At 42.6% G+C, this 27,450-nt stretch overlaps 3 protein-coding genes across 6 annotated transcripts; all 3 read right to left on the bottom strand.

Annotated features, from left to right (window-relative positions):
• Window positions 1-5,528: 5,528 nt before the first annotated feature.
• Window positions 5,529-14,679, bottom strand: slc1a8a (solute carrier family 1 member 8a). Its single transcript, XM_010871345.3, has 11 exons — window positions 14,357-14,679; window positions 12,927-13,006; window positions 12,253-12,468; window positions 10,593-10,635; window positions 10,267-10,474; window positions 10,050-10,149; window positions 8,790-9,023; window positions 8,013-8,207; window positions 7,363-7,497; window positions 6,914-7,016; window positions 5,529-6,263 (listed from the first exon to the last, which is right to left on the bottom strand). The coding sequence occupies exons 1-11, from the start codon at window positions 14,612-14,614 to the stop codon at window positions 6,099-6,101; spliced, it is 1,737 nt and encodes a 578-aa protein (XP_010869647.2). The 5' UTR covers window positions 14,615-14,679; the 3' UTR covers window positions 5,529-6,098.
• A 1,282-nt stretch (window positions 14,680-15,961) lies between these two features.
• On the bottom strand, window positions 15,962-21,724 carry LOC105011367 (zinc transporter ZIP3). Of its 4 annotated transcripts, none has more exons than XM_010871344.3 (3): window positions 21,647-21,724; window positions 20,285-20,578; window positions 15,962-19,910 (listed from the first exon to the last, which is right to left on the bottom strand). In XM_010871344.3, exons 2-3 carry the CDS (start codon window positions 20,492-20,494, stop codon window positions 19,167-19,169), a joined length of 954 nt encoding a protein of 317 aa, XP_010869646.1. In that variant the 5' UTR covers window positions 20,495-20,578; window positions 21,647-21,724; the 3' UTR covers window positions 15,962-19,166. The 4 variants fall into 4 exon arrangements, with proteins under 4 accessions (XP_010869646.1, XP_010869645.1, XP_019904285.1 ...); XM_010871343.3 differs by lacking the exon at window positions 21,647-21,724 and adding an exon at window positions 20,959-21,068; XM_020048726.2 differs by lacking the exon at window positions 21,647-21,724 and adding an exon at window positions 21,000-21,023.
• Window positions 21,725-22,834: 1,110 nt separating this feature from the next.
• On the bottom strand, window positions 22,835-27,438 carry sgta (small glutamine-rich tetratricopeptide repeat (TPR)-containing, alpha). Its single transcript, XM_010871342.3, has 12 exons — window positions 27,357-27,438; window positions 26,511-26,662; window positions 26,013-26,116; window positions 25,840-25,930; window positions 25,610-25,709; window positions 25,357-25,461; window positions 25,120-25,255; window positions 24,959-25,021; window positions 24,154-24,191; window positions 23,877-24,038; window positions 23,475-23,597; window positions 22,835-23,329 (listed from the first exon to the last, which is right to left on the bottom strand). Exons 2-11 carry the CDS (start codon window positions 26,608-26,610, stop codon window positions 23,486-23,488), a joined length of 1,011 nt encoding a protein of 336 aa, XP_010869644.1. The 5' UTR covers window positions 26,611-26,662; window positions 27,357-27,438; the 3' UTR covers window positions 22,835-23,329; window positions 23,475-23,485.
• Between the last annotated feature and the right edge of the window lie 12 nt (window positions 27,439-27,450).

Here is a 27,450-nt window from a genome sequence, read left to right as displayed (position 1 = left end):
AGCAGACTCTCCTTGCTTAGAGTGAACCCTTGGTATTTCTAGCTGATGTGATCCTAATGATCTGAGTGTTCGTTTGGGTTTATATTCATTGAGCATATCTGCAATGTATTGAGGTCCTAGGCCCTTGAATGATTTATATACCAGTAGTAATACTTTAAAATCGATCCTATATGTAACTGGCAGCCAGTGTAAAGACCTGAGGACTGGTGTGATATGATCATATTTTCTGGTTCTGCTGAGAATCCTGGCCGCGGCGTTCTGTACGAGCTGCAACTGTCTTATGGTCTTTTTGGGAAGGCCAGTGAGGAGTCCATTACAATAATCCACCCTGCTGGTGATGAAAGCATGCACTAGTTTTTCTAAGTCTTGACTAGAAACAAAGCATCTAATTCTTGCAATATTTTTCAGATGATAGTATGCTGATTTAGTTATTGCTTTGACATGACTACTGAAGTTAAGGTCTGACTCTAGAGACACACCGAGATTCCTGACTTGATTTTTAGTTGTTTGACCTTTAGAGTGAAGGTACGCGTTCACCTTGAGAACTTCATCTTTATTTCCAAACGCAATAACTTCAGTTTTATCTTTGTTTAACTGAAGAAAGTTTTGGCACATCCAACTATTTATTTCATCAATGCATTGGAGCAGGGAGTCAATTGGGCTGTAATCGTTTGGCGATAGGGCTAAGTAGATCTGTGTGTCATCTGCATAGCTGTGATAAGAGATTTGGTTCTTTCTCATTATTTGGCTCATTGGGAGCATGTACAGGTTGAATAGGAGTGGCGCAAGAATTGAGCCTTGAGGAACTCCGCATGTCATGGACGTCCACTCAGACCTATGGTCTCCTATACTCACATAATACCCTCTTGCTTCTAAGTATGACCTGAACCATTTTAGGACTATCCCAGAGAGCCCCACCCAGTTTTCCAGCCTGTCTAGAAGTATGTTGTGATCGACAGTGTCAAATGCAGCACTGAGATCAAGTAGTATCAGCACTGATAATTTGCCTGAGTCAGTATTTAAGCGAATATCGTTTATTATCTTAATGAGCGCTGTCTCTGTGCTGTGATGCGGTCGGAAACCGGATTGAAGATACTGCGTCTCGTTTTTGAAGATCGATTCTAGCGTCAATAGGATCAATAACAGTTTCAGTTTTTCTCTTTTAAGTTGTATCCACTTCATCAAAGAGTAGAACTGTCACTGTGCAAACTATGTTCCGTTGTAATGAATACATCTTAAGTGTTTCTCCAGGTCAATTTTAATGGAATTTAAAGCAATATACCTCAAACCTGAAATATGCAACAATGTAGTCTGTCACAGGCTATAGACGTAATTATTTTACCCAGGTGATTCCCCAAGAGCTCTGGATATTAAAATCTCTCCCCTACATGAAATTACATAAGCCACTTTTAATAATGAAAAGTACTGGTATTGGTATCAATATTGGCGATTCTGGCCCTGTATTGGATCGAACCCATAATGTGTGGTATCGCACACCCCTAGCACAAACCATAAGGGCCCTAGACGGTTGCTTAGGGCCCCTTAAATAAATAATCTCCCAATATACAGTACCGAGCAAAGGTCACAGGCCCTAGCTATGTTTATAATGGTTTATCTGGGCAGTAAATGTTTATGTGCTTGTAGAAACACAATATATCATTAAGGTAAATGCAAATAAACATAAAAAAATTGCTACAATTTCTTGTGATGTTCAAAACGTATCTTGGCTGATGGCTAAAAGGAATGTCAAGAGGAAATTTGTAGAAATTATTCTAAGACTGAAGCACAATGGAAGACCTATAAACTCCCCACCCTCTACTAGACAAATCTATCACCCCTCCCCGCATACACACACAACCCTCAACTGGACAATTTCTGCACCTTACATATTTTTTTGTATATTCTCTTGTCATGTATTTAGTCTCAGGCTACTGTTTCTGTGCTCAGTCAACTATTATTATTTGTTTTTATATCTTTTGTACCACATTGCTGCACCAACGGACCAGAACAAATTCCTAGTTTATTTTGAAACTTATTTGGCAATTGTCATGGTGCGGTGAGCAGCAGCGCCACCGTGCCATGTTTTCACAAGTTCCCATATCTCACGAACACATCCCGGACTGTCACATGTTTCCAATCTTCCACACCAGGTCCCAATCTAGCTCGTTTGTATGTGTATATATGTTTCCCCTCTGCTCCCCACATTGTGGCTCATTGTTCTTGTCGTGTTTGGATGTCGTGTGTGTTGCCGGTATTTGTAAGTAGTTGTGTCATTTCTTATTGTCGTTTTTGCTGCTTTAGTCAGCCCTTTGCTTTGTGTGTTTTGTGCTCGGTGTTTTGTTTATTTCTTATAAATTAAAGTGTCAACACCGACTACCCCTGCCTGCACCTGGTTCCTTGTCCATGCAACACTGCACTACACCACCCTGTTTGTGACAGAATGAGCCACCTAATCTGGAACCCGCAGGCTATGACGGAGGAGGACCACCTATGGAATCGCCGCCTCCTCTCATGCATGCTCGGCACGTTCCTCTACCGAGACATGGAGCGGGAAGCTCCCTTTACGGTGGAGCGTGTCGAGCGTGTACTCGCGGAGGCGTGCAGACAACGGGCCATCACCAGCACGAAGGAGCTGCTGGCCCGGTACCCATTCCGTCTGCGGAGGGACATCTTCCCTTCGTCTGGGAAAGCACAGAAGAGGGCAAGGCGCCCAACGCTCAGCCCGAGGTCCCCCCAGGAAAATTTTAGGGGGGGGCTGAGTGGGTGCCCGAGGGAAGCCCCGACGGCGCCCCCTCTATGTCCGGGGCCTCCTCGACCCCGTGCAGGCTGGCCAGGCTGTAGGCTGGCAATTAGGCGCACACCGCTTCCTGCTCCGCGGCCTTCCGCCGCCCCTGTCCCTGCGCCACGGCGCCGATTGCCCCCTGCTGCATTGGAGCAGCAGCCAGCGCCTCCTACCTGCCAGCAGCGGCAGTCAGCGCCCCCTGCTGCATTGGAGCAGCAGCCAGCGCCTCCTACCTGCCAGCAGCGGCAGTCAGCGCCCCCTGCTGCATTGGAGCAGCAGCCAGCGCCTCCATCCTGCCAGTGGCAGCAGCCAGCGCCTCCATCCTGCCAGTGGCAGCAGCCTGCACCGCCTGAGGCCGAGGAGGAGTGGCCTGCACCGCCTGAGGCCGAGGAGGAGTGGCCTGCACCGCCTGAGGCCGAGGAGGAGTGGCCTGCACCGCCTGAGGCCGAGGAGGAGTGGCCTGCACCGCCTGAGGCCGAGGAGGAGTGGCCTGCACCGCCTGAGGCCGAGGAGGAGTGGCCTGCACCGCCTGAGGCCGAGGAGGAGTGGCCTGCACCGCCTGAGCTTGCCGGGGTTAGGCTGCCACCGCCCTCTCCTGTCCCGGCCGCCCCGGCGCCTCCTTCGGCTCTTCCGGCTACCGACCCTCCGTCGGCTCTTCCGGCTACCGACCCTCCGTCGGCTCTTCCGGCTACCGACCCTCCGTCGGCTCTTCCGGCTACCGACCCTCCGTCGGCTCTTCCGGCTACCGACCCTCCGTCGGCTCTTCCGGCTACCGACCCTCCGTCGGCTCTTCCGGCTACCGACCCTCCGTCGGCTCTTCCGGCTACCGACCCTCCGTCGGCTCTTCCGGCTACCGACCCTCCGTCGGCTCTTCCGGCTACCGACCCTCCGTCGGCTCTTCCGGCTACCGACCCTCCGTCGGCTCTTCCGGCTACCGACCCTCCGTCGGCTCTTCCGGCTACCGACCCTCCGTCGGCTCTTCCGGCTACCGACCCTCCTTCGGCTCTGCCGGCTACCGACCCTCCGTCGGCTCTCCCGGCCTCTGACCCTCCGCCGGCTACCGACCCTCCGTCGGCTCTCCCGGCCTCTGACCCTCCGCCGGCTACCGACCCTCCGGCGGCTCTCCCGGCCGCTGACCCTCCGCCGGCTACCGACCCTCCGTCGGCTCTCCCGGCCTCTGACCCTCCGCCGGCTACCGACCCTCCGTCGGCTCTCCCGGCCTCTGACCCTCCGCCGGCTACCGACCCTCCGTCGGCTCTCCCGGCCTCTGACCCTCCGCCGGCTACCGACCCTCCGTCGGCTCTCCCGGCCCCTGACCCTCCGCCGGCTCCTGATCTTCGGCCGGTTCTGCCTCCCCGGCCTGTCCCGACGGCTCCGCCACCCTGGTTAGTCGCGGCTGTTCCGCCCCCTCGGCGGGTTTGTGCCGATGGGGGTACTGCGCTGCCCCGCCCCCCCTCCCTTGGGCTGGGGTTTGTCTTGGCCCGTCCGGTGGCCGGGCCTTTGGGGGGGGGTACTGTCATGGTGCGGTGAGCAGCAGCGCCACCGTGCCATGTTTTCACAAGTTCCCATATCTCACGAACACATCCCGGACTGTCACATGTTTCCAATCTTCCACACCAGGTCCCAATCTAGCTCGTTTGTATGTGTATATATGTTTCCCCTCTGCTCCCCACATTGTGGCTCATTGTTCTTGTCGTGTTTGGATGTCGTGTGTGTTGCCGGTATTTGTAAGTAGTTGTGTCATTTCTTATTGTCGTTTTTGCTGCTTTAGTCAGCCCTTTGCTTTGTGTGTTTTGTGCTCGGTGTTTTGTTTATTTCTTATAAATTAAAGTGTCAACACCGACTACCCCTGCCTGCACCTGGTTCCTTGTCCATGCAACACTGCACTACACCACCCTGTTTGTGACAGCAATAAAAGTATTTCTTATTCTGATCTATTGAACAGCACTTCATGTCACAAAACAAAATAGATTCCCAGGTGCAGCAGAGTCATGTCTGATGCCACTCAAATCTAGCTGATTTCTAGCAACTCAAAAAAGCTTTGAGATTAATTTTGACATTTAAGTTGAGTTTCCTCTAAGGCTTTGAGCTCAGAAAGGTGTAGCCATCTCTGGCGCTTAATGAATTAATTTAACAACCAAACAAGATCTGACAGCCAAAAGCATGCCATCAACAACAACCAGATCTGCTATTTTCAATTTAACCAAAATATGGCATTTCTGTTGTCAGTTGCGCCGTAAGCGTTCAGCCCTTGAAGTGAAAAGACCTTCCTTCGTAATACTTGTTAGTTGTCCAAGCCTTCGCCGTAACTTAATCTCTCACTAACACCAGAGGCACCTGTATGTTGCCTGATGGCTCTGGTCTCGTGGCTTTCTCATGTCCTTACTAGCTAACTGGATTAATCACTGTAAGGAACTCGTGTCCATGTTGACGTTGCCTTTTTATGTAAAAATACAACAGAAATCACTTGAAATCAAAAAGTAAACCACTGTTTGTTTTACATACATACACGTATTACAATGAATTTTAATAAAGTAATTCTTGAAGTGAATGTTGCTGGCTAGGACTACGGAAAGAATGTTTTGGTAGTTGACCTGTGCGTTAACAAATCACATGGTTGGTTTCCACAAAGACGTTAAATTAATTAAGAAGTTGCAGTTTTGAATTAAGGCAACACTACAATTGTATTTTTGAAAGTCAACGCATTAAAAACACTGGGTCACATACAAAGAAGATAATCAAAGGATGTGTTTTCAATTATATAGTATTTTCCCTTTATTCAGAGATAGTTGAAACTGCCACAAAATCTTAGATGGAACATTAGATTAAAGTCCAATATGACCCAACAGTACTTTCTTTGGTTGTAGAAAAAAAGACAAATATATGAATAATGCACATAGCCTACAACTTACGATAAAGTTGTTCAAAATGCATGCCTGCATGCAGTTATAAGAGGTGACAGCCTCATGGACCATGATGGTGAAAAACAGTTCAGTAGAAAACAATATTCTCCAGTGAATCCACTTGATGCTGGACAAGCTGGTATAAAAAGTCAATACCACATATACAAGACTGTAGTAGGCAATTCCCAACTCATCACAAAAAATTATTAAAAAAAAAAGTGGAAAACACTGATTAGTCCTTTGCAGTATGTCACCATCAAAGCAGAACAAAATGTTCAGTCACGCAACATTCGGTCACAAAAAGACTAGAGGTGACATCAGGAATACATTAGTTCAGTATACTTCCATGGCACAAGGGGTTAAAAGTGCTCCAAAAAAATCCCTGCAGCATTTGAGGCAAGTGTCTTCATGACTCAAACTTGACAGATGTTGTAATAGATGGTGGGCCTCTCGTTGGCCGCGTCCTCCATCACCTCATAGCAGCAGTCCTGCTTGTGCAGTGGTAGCTGAGTCATAGGTACTCCGTTCTGTGCGTCGTGGGAGTTGTGCTTGTTCTGTGTTCCATAGGAAGGCTGAGACTGTGGAGGAAAACGCGCGCAGAAACACACACACACCTCTGTGGTAAGTGACAACGGCTGTGCAGATGTCCAGAGGTCAGTATTAATTTCAATAAGAATTCATTCAATTAGTCAAATTTGGATCACTTGCTAGCAGGCACATTGAATAAATCAAAGTCTGAAATAATTTTGTACAGGTTTTCTTATAAGTCACAATTCAACTGAATATACAGACTGGTGACAAATTAAATGAAAAACAACATGAAGTGTTTCAGTGAGTTGTTGGGCCACGAGCTGCCAGAACGGCTTCAGTGTGCGTTTGGCATGGATTCTCTGGAACTCCACTGGAGGGATGAAGCACGATTCTTCCAAAAGATATTCTCTCATTTGGTGTTTTGATGATTGTGGTGGACAATGCTGTCTAACACTTAGATACATTCCTTTTGCCATCTTGATCCAAAAATCGAGGTCTGCTCAGCATTTTTAAACATGCCACAGAGCATGGTAGGAGGTTAATTGCTTAATTGTACCACGCCGTACATCTGAAAGGAAGCATCTGCATTCGATATGTTCCTCCACTCATTTTATTCAGGTTTTTCTTTTAATTTGTCTCCTGTCTGTATATAGTCCAGTGACGGCACCACGTCAGCTGTGGAGTAACCGATGCCTACCTTTCCAATACCACTGCGAGGGAAGTCTTTCCGACATAAGTGGCCAATGATTCCTGCCGCCAAGGCGTCTCCAAGCACGTTGACCATGGTCCGGAAGCGGTCCCTGTAAGGACAAGGAATACAAAGGCTCCAGAGGTCAGTCTCCTGCAACCACAAACCATGTCTCTGAATGCGACAAAATATTGCCACCAGTATTATCAGATGGTATATGGCATTGAATTTTTAAAATTATAACAATTTAACATCATAAAAAATTTACCCACACATCTTTTAAGGTATTTCTATGCTATATTGGACAGGAAAGTTAAGGTAGATACAGGAGAGTTTGTGCTGAAAGAGCACTGGGTCGGATAGGAACTCATGTCGCGGCAGTACATGTGGGTAGGTGTGTCCAAACATTTGACTGGTACTGTGTAGTTTATGGCTAATTCTTGAGATAGTAAACTTACAGCACCCAGTCGATGGCCACAATGAGAGTGATGTCATCTGGCGGCAGGCCCACTGATGTCAGCACAATCACCATGGTGACAAGGCCAGCCTGGGGGATCCCAGCGGCTCCTATGCTGGCAGCAGTCGCTGTGATGCTGTCAAACACAACCACATCACAGTCAATTACTCAGCTAAAAATATGCATTACAATATAGTCCTGCAATAGAACTGCTGATATGAGCAAGACTTGTATCACCAAGCTACACAGCCTTATTGATTGTTGTGTTTTTTCTATAACAGTCATCCAGTCTCATTGTTAAAAAAAAGCTTATTAATTTTGTAGTTATGTGAAACAAAAGAAAAATCAAGAAGAATCCAACTTTTTTGTCCTCTGTTTATCATCTCAAAACCCAGGAGTACGGTCGTCATGACTACGGTCGTCACACCTCAAAAGTTTACCACTTTTGAGTTGGACTCATTGGTTAAATATCCCTGCCCTGATATCACATACATCTACCAACAGTTATGTACCACATCCTGGACTGTGCTGTCGGGTGCAAGATTACTATTACATGTGATGTGGTTAACTAATACAAAGATTAACTTGCCAAACGTTTCACCACGCGGAGAGACGCAGTGGTAGCGTCATCACCTGAAACAGCACACATACCTAATGGTGACCAGCTGGCCAAAGTCCAGCTCATAATCGTTGACCTGGGCAATGAAGATGGCCGCCACGGCCTCGTAAAGAGCCGTTCCGTCCATGTTGATGGTGGCCCCCACAGGCAGCACAAAACGAGCTATCTGCCGGTCCACATGGCAGTTCTCCAGCAAGCACTTCATAGTGATGGGCAGAGTGGCAGAACTTCAGGGGGAAAGACGGTTGAGTGAGGCCCTTCTACTGATACGAACACTCATCTGGACATTATTCTGTCCGCTCACCACCCTTTGGCAATCTTCTACTGACACGCATTGCTTACTGTTCAACATTTACAACACTGATCAACTGTCTCTTTTTAAATATTTCATAGCACATTTCTGTCTTTGACTGTTTGCCTCGCAATATGCCATAGTGGAACATGTTGTAGATTGACTTGAATTGACTTGACAGCCCTTACAGTTTTAAAGGGAGCGTTTCACGCCGGAGAAATCGCACTCGCCATGGCAATGTTTAAGAAACCATTTCGTGCATTTAGCTCAATCCCCTGTGTTCTTCTCATCTGGTCCTGGAGGGCCACAGTGTTTGAAAAGTCTTGTCCCAGCACAATACTAAGACACTAAGACAACTGAATCATCTGGTGTTATGGAACAACATCCAAATCATTCTGAGTTAAAGTGCAATTCACTTCTAGCGGAACCGACTGAATTAAGAAAGGAATTGAAACATACTGCAGCCCTCCTGGAAAGTGAGAAGGATAACTGATCCAAGAGAAGATCAAGACCTTACCTTGAGGAGGTGGCCAGGGCTATAACCAAGGCTTGGAGCAGTCCTCTGATGTATGTGAAGGGGTTTTTGCGAGTGAGGATGAGGAAAAACAAGGGGAGGAGGATGAGGCCGTGTACGAACAGGCCAGCCAGGACCGTGATCGTGTACCAGCCCAGTTTCTTCCCCAGGGTGGACGGGTCCTGCATGTCCAAAATCTTTCCGGCAACAAGAAATATGATCCCAAATGGAAAATACCTGGCGGGAAAAAAGGTAGAAATGTAAAACTGTCTAGCTAAAACCTGTTTTTCAAATGAGCAGTTTCCACACAGTAGAACACAATAAATTTTTGTTATTTAGAAGTAAAAATTTTAAACAAGTACTGCACAATAAAAAAAGGGGGGAAATAGCCCTACATTGTGGGCACTTCTTGTCTTGCTACCTCTAAAACCACGCCAGAGCCTTTCAAAGCTCGGAGGTCATTCCTATAGCAACCTTTTCAGTAAGTGGCATCATGCTATACAGCATGACGTTAACCTGACTCTGGGATAAGTCATAGTTGACCCTGAGCACTGGGTGAGCTCCTCCTGCTGGACTAATCCTCAGCATGTGCAATTCTCTGCTGGGCAGAGTGAAGCAAGATGGTCTCCTGACATCTCAACAACGGTCAGACCACAAAACCACGGCCTCGTTCTCACCACATGCCTGTTCAGTGGCCGAGTCCTCAGTCATGCTAAACGAACATCTTGGAAGCAGATTGCCAGTTGAGACAGAGTTTCTTTTCCAGCTAGGCCAGGCCAATTAGGCAGCAGCAATCAACACAACATCATAACACACAATATACAATCAACATAAAATAACAATGAATAATACAATCAAAGCAACATTACAAAATTCAATACAATCAACACAACATTACAACATACAATCAATATAACATTACAACTTACAACATACAGTACAATCAACACAACACACAACACAATCAACTCAACACATAAGAATACACATATGGTAATGCTACTCGCAGGAGAAATCCAAAAGACTAGTTGCCAGTGAACAAAATAGAACATTTCTTTTTTGTTCTTTTGGCAATCCAGCAGATGCTTCCAAAAGCGGCAGTTTGTAGCGACATATTCAGTATATGTGACCCAGGTTAGAATCACACACACAAAGCTGTCCCTGCCAGTATCCTGCTATAACCGACTTAGTGGAACCATTTTCATTTGAACTAATGATGTCATAGACAGAGACACTGTGGCTACAGACACTGGTGTCACTTACCAAACTGCTGCGTTGATGATCTTCATTACACACTCGTTGATGCACTGACACACGCTAACGAGAGGTGCTCCTCTCTGGCCCATTTTCCCAAGCAACAGCCCTGAGGAACCATGGGAAATGGGTTTAGTTAATGTTTCTCACTATTTCTCCTCTGTGAACACGTAGAGACATAGCACTGATACTCGACAGACAGAATAGAAGGTGGTACAGGCCTTACCCATGGTGGCCGAGAAGATGACGATGCCCAACACGTTCATCTGATGGCTGCTTCCAGGGCTGGTCTTGTAGTGGACCTCAGGGGGTGGAGTCAGCTCCAGGAACACAGTACGGCCGCTGGGGTCACTTTCGTCAGGCACGATGTACACAAAGTTGGGCTGAACTGTGACCCTGGAGACTTTGAGGATAGGGATCAGGTCTGTTTTGTACTGGAATCAAAAGAAAATTGAAGTGAATATGAACCTCAGCATTCAGGAGCAGAAAGGATTAATGAATCACTGCCGTCATCTCCTGTGTCTGACATACGGTAGAAACAATGACACTCACCTGTTGAAATGTTGCTTCGATGAGATTGGATGGAACCATATTCCTGTGAAATTATACTGTTATTCATAAATGGTTCCATCAATAATATTATTGTAATGTGAATTGCTGTAAATGAAATGTGAATTCAATTTACCAATCAACATACCTGGTAAAATAAACTACAGAAAATTGAAATAAATCCCCAGTCTGATGAAATTGTTCATACAATGAAGGAAACACTTAACATGCTAATTGGTAACTTCCTTCAAACTGAATGCAGAACCATAGTGTCTACAAGATCATCCTACTCTACGGTAGTAGATAAAGTACTTCCTTGCCATGCTCCTGAACTTCCCAGATTTGAAGAATTTGCATTGGGCCAAACAATTACTCGTAATTGAATATATTTGCAAAGTTAGAAAGAACATGTGCCTGTGTCCTAGTTAATCGGTGACCATGTAATCTGTTGCACTTTTGCTCTCATCGCTTTCTCATTTATCTCAGCTGCATTAGAGGGTAGGTTAGTAATTGGTTTGAGAGAGAGCACGCCCTTCCTGTGATGGCCTTTTGAGGGGGGGAGGAACTTCCAGACACGTCCGAGCCAGAAGCACTCCTTGTGTGTGCGGGCAAACCGATCCCCCACCAAGATCATTGTATCCCAACCGTTCATGACGACTAATCTGTAAATCATCCCTCACGGATTACTAAAAATACCTTAATCACCCTTGTGATTTAACTGGATTGGGAGGGTGTCTGTGTGCATGACAGTGTGTGTGTGTGTGTGTGTAAGTGTGTGTGTGTCCCTGCCTTCTCAAACAAGCAGTTTTACTGTGCAGGACTACGCCTCACAGTCAACAATAGTGGGTAGTAGCAGGCTTATTACACCTGTATCCCAAATCTAGTTGAATACTTGTTGACAGAGTTTAGGTCAATATATTAGCAGAAGCAAGACGCGTCTTCATCATATCATTCCTTTGGATTCATTTTAATTTAAAATTATATTATTGGTAGTTCTTTGGACTGCCTTGTGATGTTCCTAATTTGAATGATTTTGAATACTAAAGTTTGCTTTCAGACACAGCCTTCAAACTTTAGCAAAGCCAACATGCCACTCCCTCTTCTGTAATTAAAGAGAATACTAAACCCTCTGAAATTCAGGCTGATAATAGAAACAACATTTTGATGTGTGAGTCTACTAATGGATTGTTATTAGTACTGTATATGTGCTGTCTTGAAACTATGGATGCTACTTTCCTTAAGAATGTTAGTTTTGATAAGGCTTTAGGTGTTGGTTGTAACTATACTGACTCCCTTATTTGTTAATATTGTGTAAATAGTGGATATCCAGTTAGATGTTTTCATAAATGTACTTCAATTTACCAGGAAGTATGTCGTTTAAAGGGATATTACTTGTGATATAATAAATGTTTTTAAAAAATGTCCCTTACTCCTGAAAGTACTTTCTGATGAATTGCTGACTTTAATCAGTTTGTTGATGGCTCCTAGGCGGTCATTACTTTAAATTGTTTACCTCTAAACTGAACATACCGTGGTGATGTTGCTTGTCTATAGTGCTTTAGGCCTAGACCGTATATATTGCTTGTCCCTTGGTGGTGTTGATTGTACATATTGGTTGTGATGCTTATTCGGTTATGAGGCTTAATTTTCATTGGTCACTCACCTGATGAGATCCAGCAGGGCATCAGCTGATGTCATGACGGGGCCCCCTCCTAACCTGTTGCTGTCCATTTCGGTTCCCACTCCAGGCTTGATGACAATCACCAGCAGGATGCCCACCACCACTGCAATGAATGTGGTCCACAGGTAGTAGGTCACAGTCAGAACACCCATACGACAGCAGGCTTTGGACTCCATGGACGACAGGCCTGACATTAAACTGCAATGAGGGAAGATTACAGAGGATCAAATGTAAATACATAAATTGCGTGTGTATGTGTGTGTGTGTGTGTGTGTGTGTATACGCATACATACAGTACCGGGCAAAAATCTTGAACGTTGAGCTAAAGTCTTTTTTTTAAGTGAATATACTGCATAATATATATCTTTCTTTACCAGTAAATACTTAATAAATACTTACTAACCAAATAAATACAGCTGAACTGTCCATGGGAACTAGGTATTGGTTGTGATAACATTAAAAGTTGTACTACAGTGAGCACTCTCCAATTCATTCAGCTTTGTCTAGTTACACAATTGCCTCAAAAGCATTTTAAGTGTTTCTTTTGAGGAAGAATATTGTTAGTTTTATGTGAATATGTAATATTTATATTCCTTTAACACTGACGGAGCAGGAAACCATATTCCTGGACAGAGACTGACATTAAGAATGTTTACCTGGACGTGATTAGGGGAAGAATAAGCATTTTGAGCATTCTCATGAGAAGCTCTCCGGGGAAGGAGAAATAGATCTTAGCCTGGAGTGGAAAACAGAAGAGAAATGTTCAGTTTCAAGAGATTGTATCTCATAGGTGGCCATGAAACCCTTTGGTGGTGACTTAGAAGAGGACAGTGGTTGATGAAAACAATAACCAAAGAGCACATCCAAACATATTCCACAACACAAGCACTCTTCTTGTCCACGTGTCTTCCCGAAAGGATAACCTCTAAATGTGTTTCGGGGGATGTTCTTTGAGCACACTTGAGCTGTTCTCAGAAGTCGATTTGCTTGATTCTTTATTACCAAATTATTTGTCAGACTTAAAAAGTACAGGAGAGCACTGGGGATGATCTAAAGGTCCTTCTTCTTCCAAATCCCCTTACAAGTGAAGAAGTTATAGTCAACCATTTGATCAAGTTCATATGACCATTGACTATCGCATTGGAAGATATCACAACACTGCTTCATATTTTACATTGAGAATATTTTAATCCATGGTTTTAAATGTGTGGATAGGATTGATAGATCTCTGAGCTATAAATAAATACAAGTGCCTTGGATATTTCTTGGTAGCAGCACGCATGGCATTTCCCTCCGATTAAATCTCTTGCCTAAACACGTCAGCCTTGGGTCACGCATCACCTGTGATTATCAACACAGTTCAGTCCATGTTTGCTTGGGCAAGTCAGGTCAAAGCCTGAGATCGACTGATCCCATCCTCAACTGGCAGTACTGGGCTTGGATTAACCCAAACCATCTTATTTATTTATTATTTATAAAATAGTGTAATTAAGTGGGCATACACACAATTTCAAACGTTATGAGCACCATAGACAGCCTGTCCTTATCTAGGCACCCACTGTTGCTGCTGCTCCCTTTTTGAAGCCAGAAATAGCTTCCCCATCTAAAGTCATTTCTTGCTCCTTGAAATGCAGCGGGACTCCATGTACGTCAGTGTTTTACCTAACAGAAACATTGCCAAGTAAAGGTCATAAACTCCATTCCCCAACAACAGCTTTTAATCAAGACAGTCGGTGAATGCAAGCGAATGGGGCTGCCCTTATATGTTGCAGTGTACTGGCGAGCTGTTCCTATGACAACGAGTCCACGTCACAGGTTCCAGTCTCATCGTTTGCTGATGGTGCTGGATCCTAAAGGCTTGGATGGTCCATTGGGTCTGCCTGTTGATGTGCTCCTATGGTTTCCCGCATAACGCAAAGTTTCAGTGCGTCAAGGCAACACAAATATGTAGGCCTTTAAGTAGAACGCCATCACAAACGTAGGTAGAGGTGGAAAAACCAAGAGAAATGTGGACCTGGCTGGATGGCACATCATATAATCAAACAGCACTTACAGATGCCTCGGAGTGCGATAAAGGGATACGTACCTGGGTAGAAAGATGGCTCCCTCTTAATATGAACCCCAGGAAACAGCCCGTCACCACGGCAAAGACAGATAGTGTCAGCAAGCCGTTACGCTTCACGTACTCCCTCAGCCACAGTCTGAAATCAGCAACTAAAGTCCCATGGCGAAAATTGTTGACAAATTCGTACATTGTTTTCTCTCCAGAGCCTCCTCTTTCAGAAAATGAATTATTATTCGAGAGTCCCTCCCCGCCTTCTGTGGGCAGTAGAAGCTCCTCCATAGCTCCAAGCTTTTCTTGGGTACAGTCAACCTCTTCTGGAGGTTCTTACAAACTGTTTAGCCTACATGAGGATTAAGCCATCATGGCCTGTGCAGAGTAAACACCAGCTAGCCACAACCCACGGTCAGGGAGAATTAGTGGGACTAAGAGGCTTACAAGTGTGTAATAGAATCTAACAAGTATTTGTTGGTAGATGTCGGGCTTTCGTGGATATGTACTTTTCATTTCATTGTTGAGGTGTAGTCATCACATTTATAAAGCCCTTACTATGTGCCATCAAATCGAAGGCATTCACTGGGATTTAACGGATCCCACTGAAACTAAACTCACAATGTCAATGAGATTGTATTATATAGTCACAAATGTGCACGAAAGAGATCCTAATTGAACACCTAAATGATCAGAAGATACATTTTTATCAAGGCACGTCTCTTAACACATATTGTTGTCAAGTTAAACAGACTGCAACAGAAGGCGAGTAGAAAGTGCCAGTGACTAATGAGCAAACAGAATGGGTCACAGAGCATGAGTTGACATGTAGACACAAAGGTCAGCCAACAGTTAAGTAATAGAACATGCGTCAGGGTAACTGGTGAAAAGCCTGTCACCTGTGGGAAGGTTGTGCCCCATTTACGCCTAGATCTGTGTGACAAGGTCTTTTGTTAAAGACCGTCTAATGTCTCCCTGAAAGTATTTGGTGGATTTGGTTCAGTACCACCGTAATTCAACTTGCTAAACCCTTAACCACAGGGGAGAATGGCCATTTGGGATTGATAACAAGTCTCACGAGTTGGTCAATTTGTAGCACAATGGAAATGGCCCACGTTGTTTTTTTATGGGCACAAAACTTGGCAGATAACGGGAGCCTCAAGGACAAAGCACCGGTGCCAAGTGCCCATGCTGATTAGCAAGTCCCAGTTGTTTACATTTGTTGGAAGCCATGCCAAACACAGGTGGGTGTGGAGCCGTGAGAGTGGAAAAACCCTGCACCAGCTGTGAGATAGAGTGCAAAATCTTTGATGTTATGGGGATATTCTCCACCGCTCCTGGGGCAGTTGAGACGGTCAAGGCTGATAGCCACTTCATTGAGTAAAATGTATTTTGTACTGCAAGGTGTTGTGGTGTCGCATCTAGCCTTCTTAAAATGAATGCACACACTGTAAATCACTATGGATAAAAGTATTGACTGCTAAATGACCAACATAAACAGCACCAGTGAATTAATTAATACCAGAATATGTAAGCCAAAAGCTGCTCTTCCAACAAGCCACTTACCAAAGCAGATGGCCAAAACATGGTTTACCGGTTTGTTTTTTAAAAGCAATAAAATTGACACATCACTGCAAATGGTTTTAATTGAAAAACTGCCATTTCACCTAATATAAATAGTTTATTAAATCATGGTTCATGACCTACAAACAGTTTAAATACAGGTCATTACTGAATCTTATTCAGGTTTTAGGGAAGACAATATGGGTAGAACTTGATAAATGCACTTTTTAAAGAAACAAAACACACTGGGCTATTGAACCCGACTTAAATCCAGGATAAGGCTTCAGTGCCTGTAAAACCAGTTAACTAAAAAGAAAAGGTTTTCAGTTTGGTTTTAGTTTGAAAATGTGGGAGAATCCTTGAGTTCAAGGCAAAACATTAAAGGGTATTGAAAATTACTATTTAAACTTGTTCCTTAACCATTTAAAGAACCTATTCACTCAAAACCCTACCCACGAAAGGTTCTTAAAATGGTTTGAGAAACCAGTAAAAAGGAGTTATTTGAAGAACCATTCGAAAGTATTCTTTGGAAGAACATTCATGGGTTCCTCAACAATTTCAATGTGAAAAACCCCTAAAGGAAATTCCAATAACCTTTTATTTTGAGAACAGGGGTAAAAACACTCAAATGGAAAACCTAATGCAGAGCAATGACTGATATAGGCGTGTTAATGAGAACAACAAAAGCTCTAAGCGTGAATGTTTCAGTCACAGAGATCCATTAAGTGACACGACAAAATGCACAAGACACCAAAGATTCTTATCATTTTGGATAACTAAATATAAATAATATAAATTAATTTAAAAAGAGACACCCTATTGACATAAAACCAAAATAAACGAGAAACCATTATAAGATAACCATGGGTATAATGTCAAAGCAACTAGCTATTAAGACCATACAAAATGCTACCCAGGTTACATATAAAATATTAAATAACCCCTCCACACAATAACCATGTAACATTGTACGACCAATGGAAACAGCAGGTAGGACCAAGACAGGAAGAAATATGCATGTCAAATATGAATCATCATTATATCGTTCTACCACAAACGTCACTGCAGAACTCCAAACCCTTTTCTGTTAATAATTTCCTTCAGGTTATAAGTAGTGCGCCATAAGGACAATAAGACAACAGCATATTTACTATGAATGACATTAGTATTTCTTGTTTCCATTTCTCTACATCAGTTTTGATCCTCTGTCTAGCAACGTAAACAAAAGTGCAAAGTCAATATACATGGGAGGAGCATGGATTAATCCTTATGGCAAAAACGGTTACATATAGCTTAAGTAAACATTTTACAGTGGGAATGCAAATAAAAAGAAATATCAAGCTTGATTAACTGACAGTTAAGGTGTGAATGACTTAATAAAGCCAGCTATTAACTCATACCCGATGTTGCTGAAAAGTTGCTTTAAAAATAGTAAAAAATTTTAAAGAATGTAAATGTAAATCTGAGATGTCAGAGTACAAAAAGTTGCGATTTCATATTTTAACAGAACATGAAATATAGTCTGATAAGAAAAGATAATGTTATAACACTAAATGATGTAGCAACTTTCCAGAATAATAACTTACTTATTGCATGTAATACATCTGGTTAATGTAATGACTAATTAAAAGTTGAGTAACTTTTCAACCATATAATAATGTAATAACTCAAACCAATACTTTAATAACAGAAAAATCTGTCATTATCTACCTCAACTTTAACTCAATGCACATACCATAACTCAATGTCAATTACACAACTCATGCACATCAAGACCAAATACACAAATATTGAAATGTACATACCCTCTCACACCAAATTAACTGAACACATAAGTAATAAAACTTAAGTGATGTCAGTGGAATTACATTTCTAAAAAAAAAACTCAAAAGAAAAACCCCTTTTTAAATTAATGTAATTGCTTTTTTTACGCGTACGTTAAGTAAAATCAGGGATTTTGTTAAGAGTACATACGACAAAGGCATATGAATGACACACCAACATCCATAACGGTTTAATGAATGCATTATGTATATCCTTTATGTTGGGGCCAAAACACACATGTATATAGCCCAACAGGGCATGATGTATAATGGGAACATGTATTGTTTTGTGTTTGTTGTGTTAGGGATTGGATAGCGGCAGCTGACTGTCTGTATTTTGTGATTGAATGGCAAACCTCGATAAATGAACATCCAGTTACTTTGGTGTTTTTTGAACTGTGCATTGGTGTACATTTCTGTGTGCGCTTGTGAATGCCTTCATGTATGAGTATGCTGAGAATAATGTGCAATTGAATTCATGTTGCAATTATTAATGTGGTATTATGTACCTTAATGTTGAGAAAAGTAAAACTTGAAAATAGGTGTTGGTCATTACCTCAACGTTTGTAAAACTGTTCAGAAAAACGTTGCCTGTCTCTAAACCCTGTGAGCTGTCATCCTGTATGTTTTAACCAAACGTGTTCCTAGAGAACTACTGGGATGTATGTTGTTTCAGCACAGCCTTAATGTAGTACATCTGATTTTCAAAGATTAGCTGGCTGGTCAGATGAATCTGGTTAGTTTTAACTGAAAGTTATTACAATAACTGGTTTTATTACATTAAAAAGTAACATAAAAAAGTTATCAAATTTAAAATGTATAATATTAACCAGCGTTAATACATTAACATTTGTCCTTCAAAAAACAAAATATGTATATATTTTTAAATTAGAGTTTTCTTCATGCCTAAAGGAAATATTAGCCTACATCACCGAAACTACGTTTTTGCAAAGAAAATATTGTGTAGCAACACCATCTCATGGCTAAAACTACCTACTGGAAACATTACCTGGATTTGACTTTACCAAGTTACTGCCACATTAAAACAAAGAGCCACTCCGGTCACATAATCATCCATCTGAAATTTCCTTCCAGCTGAAAAGCCCCACCTTACAAAACCAATCATTGGTTCAGAAGAGAGCCAACCGACTGATAGAAACAACAACCCCCCCCAACATCCTGCCGCACGCAAGAACATTATCATGATTGAGATTTGTGGTGACACGTCGGACACAGTGTGGAGATGGCAATTTCAATGAAACGATCATACCAGCGGAGTGTAACATTACATAACGAGTTGAACAACATGTAGCTGACTTTACCGCAGCACTGTACACATTAACAAACAAACAAACCCAGTGAGTTGACTTTGGTAATGCTGGTGAATGCACAATGCCGACGGCAGTACACTCACACAAACTTCATCTCAGTGCACTGAAAACAGCCCAACCTGCTCGTCACCATTTGATGAACATCAGTCCTGCCAGCACCCCGTAGCCCAGTACGAGAAAGAAAACCTTCAGCAGTCTGTCGTGTTTGTCCTCCAGCTCCCGCGACAGGATCTCAAAGAAGGTGACGAAGAGGAAGGTCCCGGCAGCCAGGCCTTGGAGCACAGCGGAGGTGACACCGCCGGCCAGGTTCTGGGCAGTATTAATGCCCATGCCTAGTCCGATGCCGATAGGGACCATGAGGCTGACAGTCACGCCCAGCTTGGCGGCATCCCTCATGGGCATGGCCGCTTTGGCCACACTCACCCCCAGAGCTACGGCGGCCAGGGTCTCATGGACGCCCACCCCAAGGAAAAGGCTTCCCAGCCTGGCCCCATCCTCCTGGAGACCGAGGGCCAGGCCCTCAAACACAGAATGGGCGGAGAGCGCCAGGACCAGGCTGGCCAGCCGGAGAGGCCCAGCTCTGGCCAGCTCGGCTGGGCTGAGGTGCCCGTGGTGGTGCCCATGGTGGTTCTGGCGGACTACCGGGGAGCCTCCGGTAGGGGAGATGAACGGAGTGTCATATTCAGAGTCGCTCCCAGCCTCAGAGCCCCCTGCATTGAAGGTCTCCAGGTCGATAAAAGAAGGCTTCTCCTTCTTGAAAGTGAGCACGGTCTGCTCCACAAAGACGGTGAGGAAGAAGCCCAGCATCATTATGGTCTCTGCCAGCGGGTAGTCTGTGTTGATTTGGACTAGCTTAAGGACCTCATCCACCTAAGGAAAAGGCACACAGTATATTAATATCAGCATATAAGCATTTGGTTTATTTTCTATTTTAACAAAGAAGTTTGAGCGTTCCTGGATAGTCTGAGTAAATTGGATGGTCTTCTCTGCTCCAAACATTTCTTGGCCCTACCACACCAGCAGATATGGAATTCTACTGTATTATTTTCTGCCATATTTGTAAGATTTTCGAAAATATGTCATTTCAAATCAAGTTAAATAAGCCCGCTAGCGATTAAGCTCCGAAATGAAAATAGTTTATTCCCCTGCTGGCGTGAATTCTGATGCTACTCATTACTACATTCATCAATTAATACACCCATAGATTTTTCACTGCAAAATAGAACTGCTTTACGGCTACTTACCTTGTTTCGTACTGCTGGCAGAAGGGCATTAAAACAAGTGGCAAGAAATACACCACCTCCAAAAGAATTGCAGAGTGCAAGAGGCTTCCTGTACATTTGCGCCTTTTCATAGTCCACCTGCATCATGAGGCGCACTGGGACAAGAATCCCAGCCAACATAAGGGCAAACACCCCCAGAAGGCAAAGGACCTTAGCCAGTGCAAGCTCCATGATGTCCGGATAGGGTATAGCTCAGTAATGAAAGCGTCACATGTTCTCTTCTCCGCCGTTTGTCAGATCAGTGTTCTCGTCATCCTGGTTACAGGGGCAATTTTAGCATCGACAACAAATTAAAAAAATTCAACGGTCAAACACACTACCTAGCTAGGTATACTCTGATAGCTTTTCCTGTCACCACGATCAGTTAACTCGAACAGCTAGCTAATTGCTAGCTATCATTTAACTAACCAAACACGACCTTGTTAGCTAGTTTGACTAACAAATTTGCTGCTGTACTGCAGCTATTAAACAAGCACGCAAGTGTAAACATTCACTACTGACATTAGCAAATATCTTGAACTGTAAATAAAGAACGCTATGAGCTAGTTATCATAACGACGACACCCAAAAGCTGAAAACGAAACAATAATAATAAATACAATTTATATCGCTCTTTGGAACAAGACATCAAATACCTCTTGTGCACCTTCCTCTCGATTTTTTTGTTATTTTTTACCTACTCTCCCCGATACTTCCTGTTCACACAACGAAAACGTTTCTGATTGGTGAAGAGACATGCGCTGGATGAAGGCATTCAATCACTGGAGAGAATGAATCTAGATACCTCCCGGTTTCGTTTGCGTCTGTGGGAGATACGTTTCATAACGAGAACATGATTGGCTGAAGGAATACCCCCTCCCCCAAGTAGTGGACCAATAACAACAGCATAACATTTATCTGGCACAAGCTAATTCTGTTCGTTATATTTTTAATGGAATATGTCTCTATATTAGATATTTTCCCACCGGACACAACAGAAAAAAAGATTACAGGAGTGGATAATGTTCGTTACAAAATATATATTTCATAGCTACACAGCTGTGTACAGTATTACGATGCTTTTGCGTAGTTTTCCAGTTTAGCGAGGTTCACGGGTTGTATTTAATCTAGGCTACAGATACTATAAATAACGTTCTAGAGACTATAAATAAAGCTCTAGATCCTTAACCATTTTGCACATTGCATCATCAATGCACTGTAGCTTTCATGTTCCATTACTTGCAGCCTAAAGTTGCCAGTTTAAAAGAAGCGGTACAGGAAGCTATGTCGAATATCTCTACATCCCTAATGATTCGAAGTCAATGGCCTGGTTTTTAAGCTTACAAGTGTTTTAAAAAGGCATCCTTCGTGGAATAGCAGATTTAACAGGAATAATTTGCTTACAAAACTAAAGACCATTCAAGTCAAACAAAATGTATTTCTTAAGACAATACTGCAACGGCGACCCATTGTTTGCCTGGAACTACGGTATATAGCATTCACACCCCTGATTGACCAAAAACAGCTGTTTAATAGAACTGATTACATCAACCTGCTGACATCAAACGCTTAGTTCTGGGAGTTAGTAACTACAATGAAGCATTATTTTCTATTCATCAACTCGCTATGTTGCCTGGGTTGAAATTATGTTTCATCAAGCAAAAAACATTAGGCTATGTTATCGGTGTGATTTAATCCGAGATTGTGAACAAAATTGCAACCTATGTTAGAAAAACAACAGTTTGACACTGATATTGCAAAACAGGTGTGTAATGTGCAACTAAAGAAATCTGCTGAAATATCACCTGGAGTGAACAAACGGGAAGCAAGGGGCAGAATGGGGGAATTATCTGAATTTGTCTAAAACAACAGCTCTGATAATGATGTAAAACGTTTTGCCAAATCAGAAGTGCTGTAAAACATGTCACGTTGGCCTCCCATCCTGCTTGCAAGTAAATACCATGTATTTATTTTGGCGCTGACTTATGTTATAGATTATCAAGCGTTTTTGTTTTATTGATAGACATTAAGGTAATGTAAAGTGAGTTTGCTATACGAGCAGTGGGCTGGATTTGAACCTGTGCCGCAGCAGTATGTGCACCTGGAGCCTGTGAACTCCTGTTTTCAGTGTTGAAAAATCCCTGGCAGAATCATGCAGTGTTTATGTAAAACCAAGCTAGTTGGATAACGATATTGTAGGCTGACTGGTTGCAGTAAATATTTGCGGATCTTGAAGATGACTATTCCCAGATACCAGGTTTCATTTTCATCTTTAAAATATCAATCATATGAATTTCAAGTTCAAGTTTCCTGCTGTTTATGAAGGTTTCCATCCTGCCTTATGCCACCAGTTTCCTTTAAAAAAAAAAAAATCTCACATCTATGCCAAACCTTTTTTAAAGGGACTTATCATGGCATACCATAAGCTCCAGTTTTACCTGGTTAGTTTATCAGCTCAGGAAAATGATTTTGTCTGACCAAAAACCCCAGTTTAGAACACACCCCAGGATTACAACAAACAACAACCACACGTCCCATTTGAAACGCTCCATTTAATTCCCATAATGTTGACAGTACACGATATACCATCCCTGCCTACCAGCATTCCTCTGTACAAATATATGCTTCTGAAACTGATGTGGCCGCTGAAATGTTGCGTCACAATCCCAACATGTTGTTGTGTACTGGAAATGACAACACTAAAGTGACAAAAAACGCATTTTGTACACCGGGAGTAGGGACTCAGTTCAGACAAGTCACTGGCAAGGATTAGTAACGTTAAACAGTTAAACCAAGTGCTACACTTGCGTGACATTGCAGTTTGAGGTGACACCTTTCCACCCATTCCAGACACATCTGACTGGTTGACAGGCTTATCGAACTTCATTATGAAGACAGGGGAGGGGTAGGGGGACAGACATGCAATAATTACTTGTGATGTAAAGCCTTCTGCCTTGGATCTGCGAGAATAATACAAATTATAAAAAAGGACAGCCCATCTTCACTTCTCCACCCGCAAATCTTCCTCTGTCAAAGGAAAGGGGACCATTTCTGGATTAGCTACATGTGCAGTTCACAAAGAGGGACCAAGAACACACTGCAAAAAACACCTCAGTGCAACTCTATGATACACAGACCCACCACTAATGGTCTCCTTTTATACTCATCTTACCCGTCCAAGGGTCAAGGTTGCTCTTCGTTGCTAGCACTAGGCGTCCGACTGCGAATTTGACTCCTTAGCTGCTCAATAAGCTCTGGATTTTGCTGTTGCATCTGCTGGGCAAACTGTTGGCCCCTGAATGGACATAGCAAAGCAATGGAATATCACCAGTCACACACACACACACACACACACACACACACACACACACACACACACACACACACACACACACACACACACACACACACACACACACACACACACACACACACACACACACACACATTCATGAACATTTATACATGCCAAATGCATGTTGTTATGACTGATGTCATTGGTAAAATATAATAAACAAAAATACAATGCACAAGCTATTTGGCAGTGACTGAGATGAGTTGGTGGCAGACTTACGCTTGAATGAGACCAGAGATGTCACCTGGACCGGCTCCTCCTACTCCAACTCCTGCCGCTGGTCCGGCTCCTAACCCTAACCCTGGCACTGCCCCGGCTCCTCCCCCAGGTGCTGCTGGAGCCCCCATTGGCCCATAAGCCCCTGACATCATGCCTGACATCCTGTACAACACAGATGACAACAACAAAAACAGAATATTTTCTGCGTGCACTTACTCTAAACTCCTTGTTACATTAACAAATGAATACATTAAATAGTAGACAATTGTTTACTTACAGTTGCTGTACTTGGGGGTTGTTCATCAAACCAGATGCCTAGGACAAAGCAGTCGTGCCAATTAATGGCAATTAGATTTTTTTACTCTTTGGTAAAAGTGTTTTACATTTGCTGCATTAATGACATGTGCCTTCAGAAGGCATTTAGACACCTTTATATTCTCCACATTTTAATATGTTGACTTATTTTTTATTTTTTAAATGCAATAAATAAAAAGTCAAAAGTTTGGACACACCAACTATTTCAAGGGTATTTCTTTGTTTACAATTTTCCAAATTGCAGAATAAGTGAAGACATCCAAACTATGAAATAACAGCTATGGAATCATTTAGTAACATGCCCCTGGGGATGTTACTAAATGCAATTTTAAAATAAGGCCAATATCTTGGGAAGTTAACACTATTAGAGTTTTTTTTGCTTTGAAATGAATAAACTTCATTTTCAGTACATTTCTAAAAAAAAAATTGCTTTTGCTGGGTAATTATGTGGTAATGTGTGTAGATTGGAACAATCTATATTTAATAAATATTTTTTCAAAATATAGCTACACAAGCCTGCCTGTCTCTGTAGGCCGCACTCTTAAGCTATTATTTGTTTAGCCTTTATTTTACTAGGTAAGAATTAACACATTATTTACAGATATGACCTGGGAGTAAATAGGGTCAACTGTTTTGCTTGGAGGAAACATTCTTCATCTGGTCAGCTTGGGGAAGAAAAATCAGCAACCTTTAGTTCACTGGCCCAATACCATTGGGCCAGGGGGGGGGTTCTCCATAAGAATACAAAAAAAGTTGAGTGAACTCACCATGTTCATAAAACCAGGGTTACTGAGCAAGCCAGCCAGATCAACTCCTCCCAAACCCCCTGTCTGAAATAAATTACCAAATAAAACAAGTTCAACAATGTGAATTACAGCGATACAACCGATATGCTTTTTCCACAGTAGCTGTGTTGTTAACAACTTACAGGGCTTGGAGTCTCCATTTTCTGCTCTGCTATTTTCAGGTTGGACTTGTAGGTGTCATTCTCTGGGTCCAACTCAAGAGCTTTCTTGTAATAACTTACAGCTTCTGTATGTTTGTTTAAACTGGCTAGAGCCAACCTGGAACCATGGGACATTGAAGTCAATTTAAGTTAAAACTATCAGTGAGTAACATACTGCACCAGGTCCTCAATGGCACTAATCACTACTGCCTAACCTACCCCATTCTTCCATATGCTTTGCTGTAATTTGGGTCAATCCCAATTGCAAGTTCACAGTCCTGCACTGCTCCAGCATAGTTGCCTAGTTTACTGTACGCAGCAGCCCTAGCAAAAAAACAAATAGTACAGTTAGCATTACTTCACATAAAAAGGAACGTTGAACATTGTTGTTTCCCTGGTGAAACCAGCTATACATGCTTTGAAATCCACAACAAGGCCATTTGGACACATGCAGTTACTTTTTTATTCATACCTGTTGCAGTAGTAAACTGCATTCTGGGGGTTTATAGCAATAGCTTTTGAGTAGAATTCCACAGCAGCACCAAAGTTCTCAACCTTCATTTGATCATTGCCTGCAATAAAGAAGGAAAAAAAACTTTTGCCTGAAGGGAGTTATACAAAAGCTCTTATCCTTACCTCTCAATAGAAACAAAAATTAAATCATTAATAAACAAATATTAAACTATTACAAGGAAATCCTACCATCAGTTTTGAGTCTTTCTGCCTCAGCTATTTCCTCCTCAGTGGGGGAATCTGTGGGTGTGTTTATTTTCACCTGAGGAGTGCCTGGATACTGCAACACAGAGTTAAAACATTTAAAACAAAAATCTGACTATACGATCACCTTCAAATGAGATAATATCTCCTGATTTTACCTTCAGTGTTGCAGAGGCAAAAATGGCTGGTAACGTTTCAGAGACAGCCAGGGTGTGGTCATCGGTAGATACTTCGAATGCTGTCTCCAGGCATTGGACTGCAACTGTGTGGAAAAATGGCACTTAAACTGACTGGACGAAGGACCTGACTAGTTGGTGTCCACTTGAAGTACTGCACATCCTGATACCCCTCACCTGTATAGACCACTGATGACATATTCGAAATATACAAGATAGCAATAAGAGTGTACGCTTATTTTATTACTTCAGAACAAAGCAAGTATTCATTTTAAAGAAGCTGAATGTATTACATTTCACACCAACCAGACAGGGACATTTTAAACATTTTAGCCAACTAAAGAATTAAAAAGGTAATGCAAAATAAAGGTTCTATGCTTATAACATCTACCTACCAATGGCTGTCAGCCCAGAAACACTGAAAATATTGACTTGATAGATCTCCTCAAACTCAATATTGGCATCCCTTACCCAACTTACCTTCTAAACTTTCCTGAGCATCTGATGATAGACTTCCAGAGCGCAGCTGATCATGAAGAAACTGAATGATGGAGAAGGCAAGACGCTTTGTGTCTGTCATTTTGAATTGAGGTCCAAACCTCTTAGGTGAATCTGTTTTGATGTGAGGGACCCTTCAAAATTCATAGAGGAGATATTTCAAAAGATAGGCGACGGACAAGGAAACAGTAGATATTTTCATGACAGCAGTGCATTACATTATACATGGACGGAGTAGGGTTTCCAAAAGCGACCTAAAACACTAACTCGACTTAGAAAGTTAAAACATTTATAAAAACCTATAAACAGGTTAGTAGGTCATTTGGTTAAATTGTATAACTTCTTACTTTTAAGACTAAAATCTTGTTAGCATGTTTGGGAACTTGTGAAGTGACGTTGCTAGTTAGCTAGAGAATGTTCTAGCAAGTTGCTTGGTCAGCTGCTATTAGGTAATGCTAACACCAAAACATTTCTCAAACTCTGTGCTAGTAATACGGCTAATGCAGCTCAGTAACGAACAATTTGACAGCTCTGCGTATTGCTAAATCAACAAGTAAGCTAGGTAACTGGTTGTACTTGGAATGACGCGGATTAAACGTACATAGCCTAGTATAACTATGTAGGTGTACAGCTTGGCGCTAAACAGCTAGCTACATGCTAAAGAACAGCTAGCCAACATAGCTATCTTAGCTTAACTGACATGACGCCAATAACAAAAGGTTTTCTCAGTATCCATATTTATCTGACTTTCGTTAACACTGACACATATCTGAATCCCTTTCGTCACATACAGAACAGCATATTTAATACAGAAATAAACGTCCTTACCAGTTGCCTATGCTTCCTGGCAGTAGCTTGCTGGTAATGTTTGTAAAGGTGTAGACTTTAGTCGCATGTGTTATACGTAATAACTTCGTAAGTT

Source organism: Esox lucius, chromosome 8, assembly GCF_011004845.1.
Source record: "Esox lucius isolate fEsoLuc1 chromosome 8, fEsoLuc1.pri, whole genome shotgun sequence".
NCBI lineage: Eukaryota > Metazoa > Chordata > Actinopteri > Esociformes > Esocidae > Esox > Esox lucius.
This window is presented reverse-complemented; position numbering and strand designations above follow the sequence as displayed.

Bases quoted from the DNA above. Each gene is read 5' to 3' on its own strand.
- slc1a8a (XM_010871345.3), bottom strand. From the start codon at position 14,614: ATGGAGGAGCTTCTACTGCCCACAGAAGGCGGGGAGGGACTCTCGAAT. The intron at 12,469-12,926 runs GTAAACATTCTT...CCCTCATTGCAG, and splicing joins CTTCCCCTAATCACGTCCAG to TTTAATGTCAGGCCTGTCGT. The intron at 6,264-6,913 runs GTAGGCATCGGT...TTTCCTCCACAG, and splicing joins CTCGCAGTGGTATTGGAAAG to TCTCAGCCTTCCTATGGAAC.
- LOC105011367 (XM_010871344.3), bottom strand. From the start codon at position 20,494: ATGGAGCTTGCACTGGCTAAGGTCCTTTGCCTTCTGGGGGTGTTTGCC. The intron at 19,911-20,284 runs GTAAGTAGCCGT...CCTTTTCCTTAG, and splicing joins TGCCAGCAGTACGAAACAAG to GTGGATGAGGTCCTTAAGCT.
- sgta (XM_010871342.3), bottom strand. From the start codon at position 26,610: ATGACAGACACAAAGCGTCTTGCCTTCTCCATCATTCAGTTTCTTCAT. The intron at 24,039-24,153 runs GTAAGTAAACAA...TGTGTTGTACAG, and splicing joins AACCCCCAAGTACAGCAACT to GATGTCAGGCATGATGTCAG. The intron at 23,598-23,876 runs GTAAGTCTGCCA...ATGTCCATTCAG, and splicing joins ATCTCTGGTCTCATTCAAGC to GGGCCAACAGTTTGCCCAGC.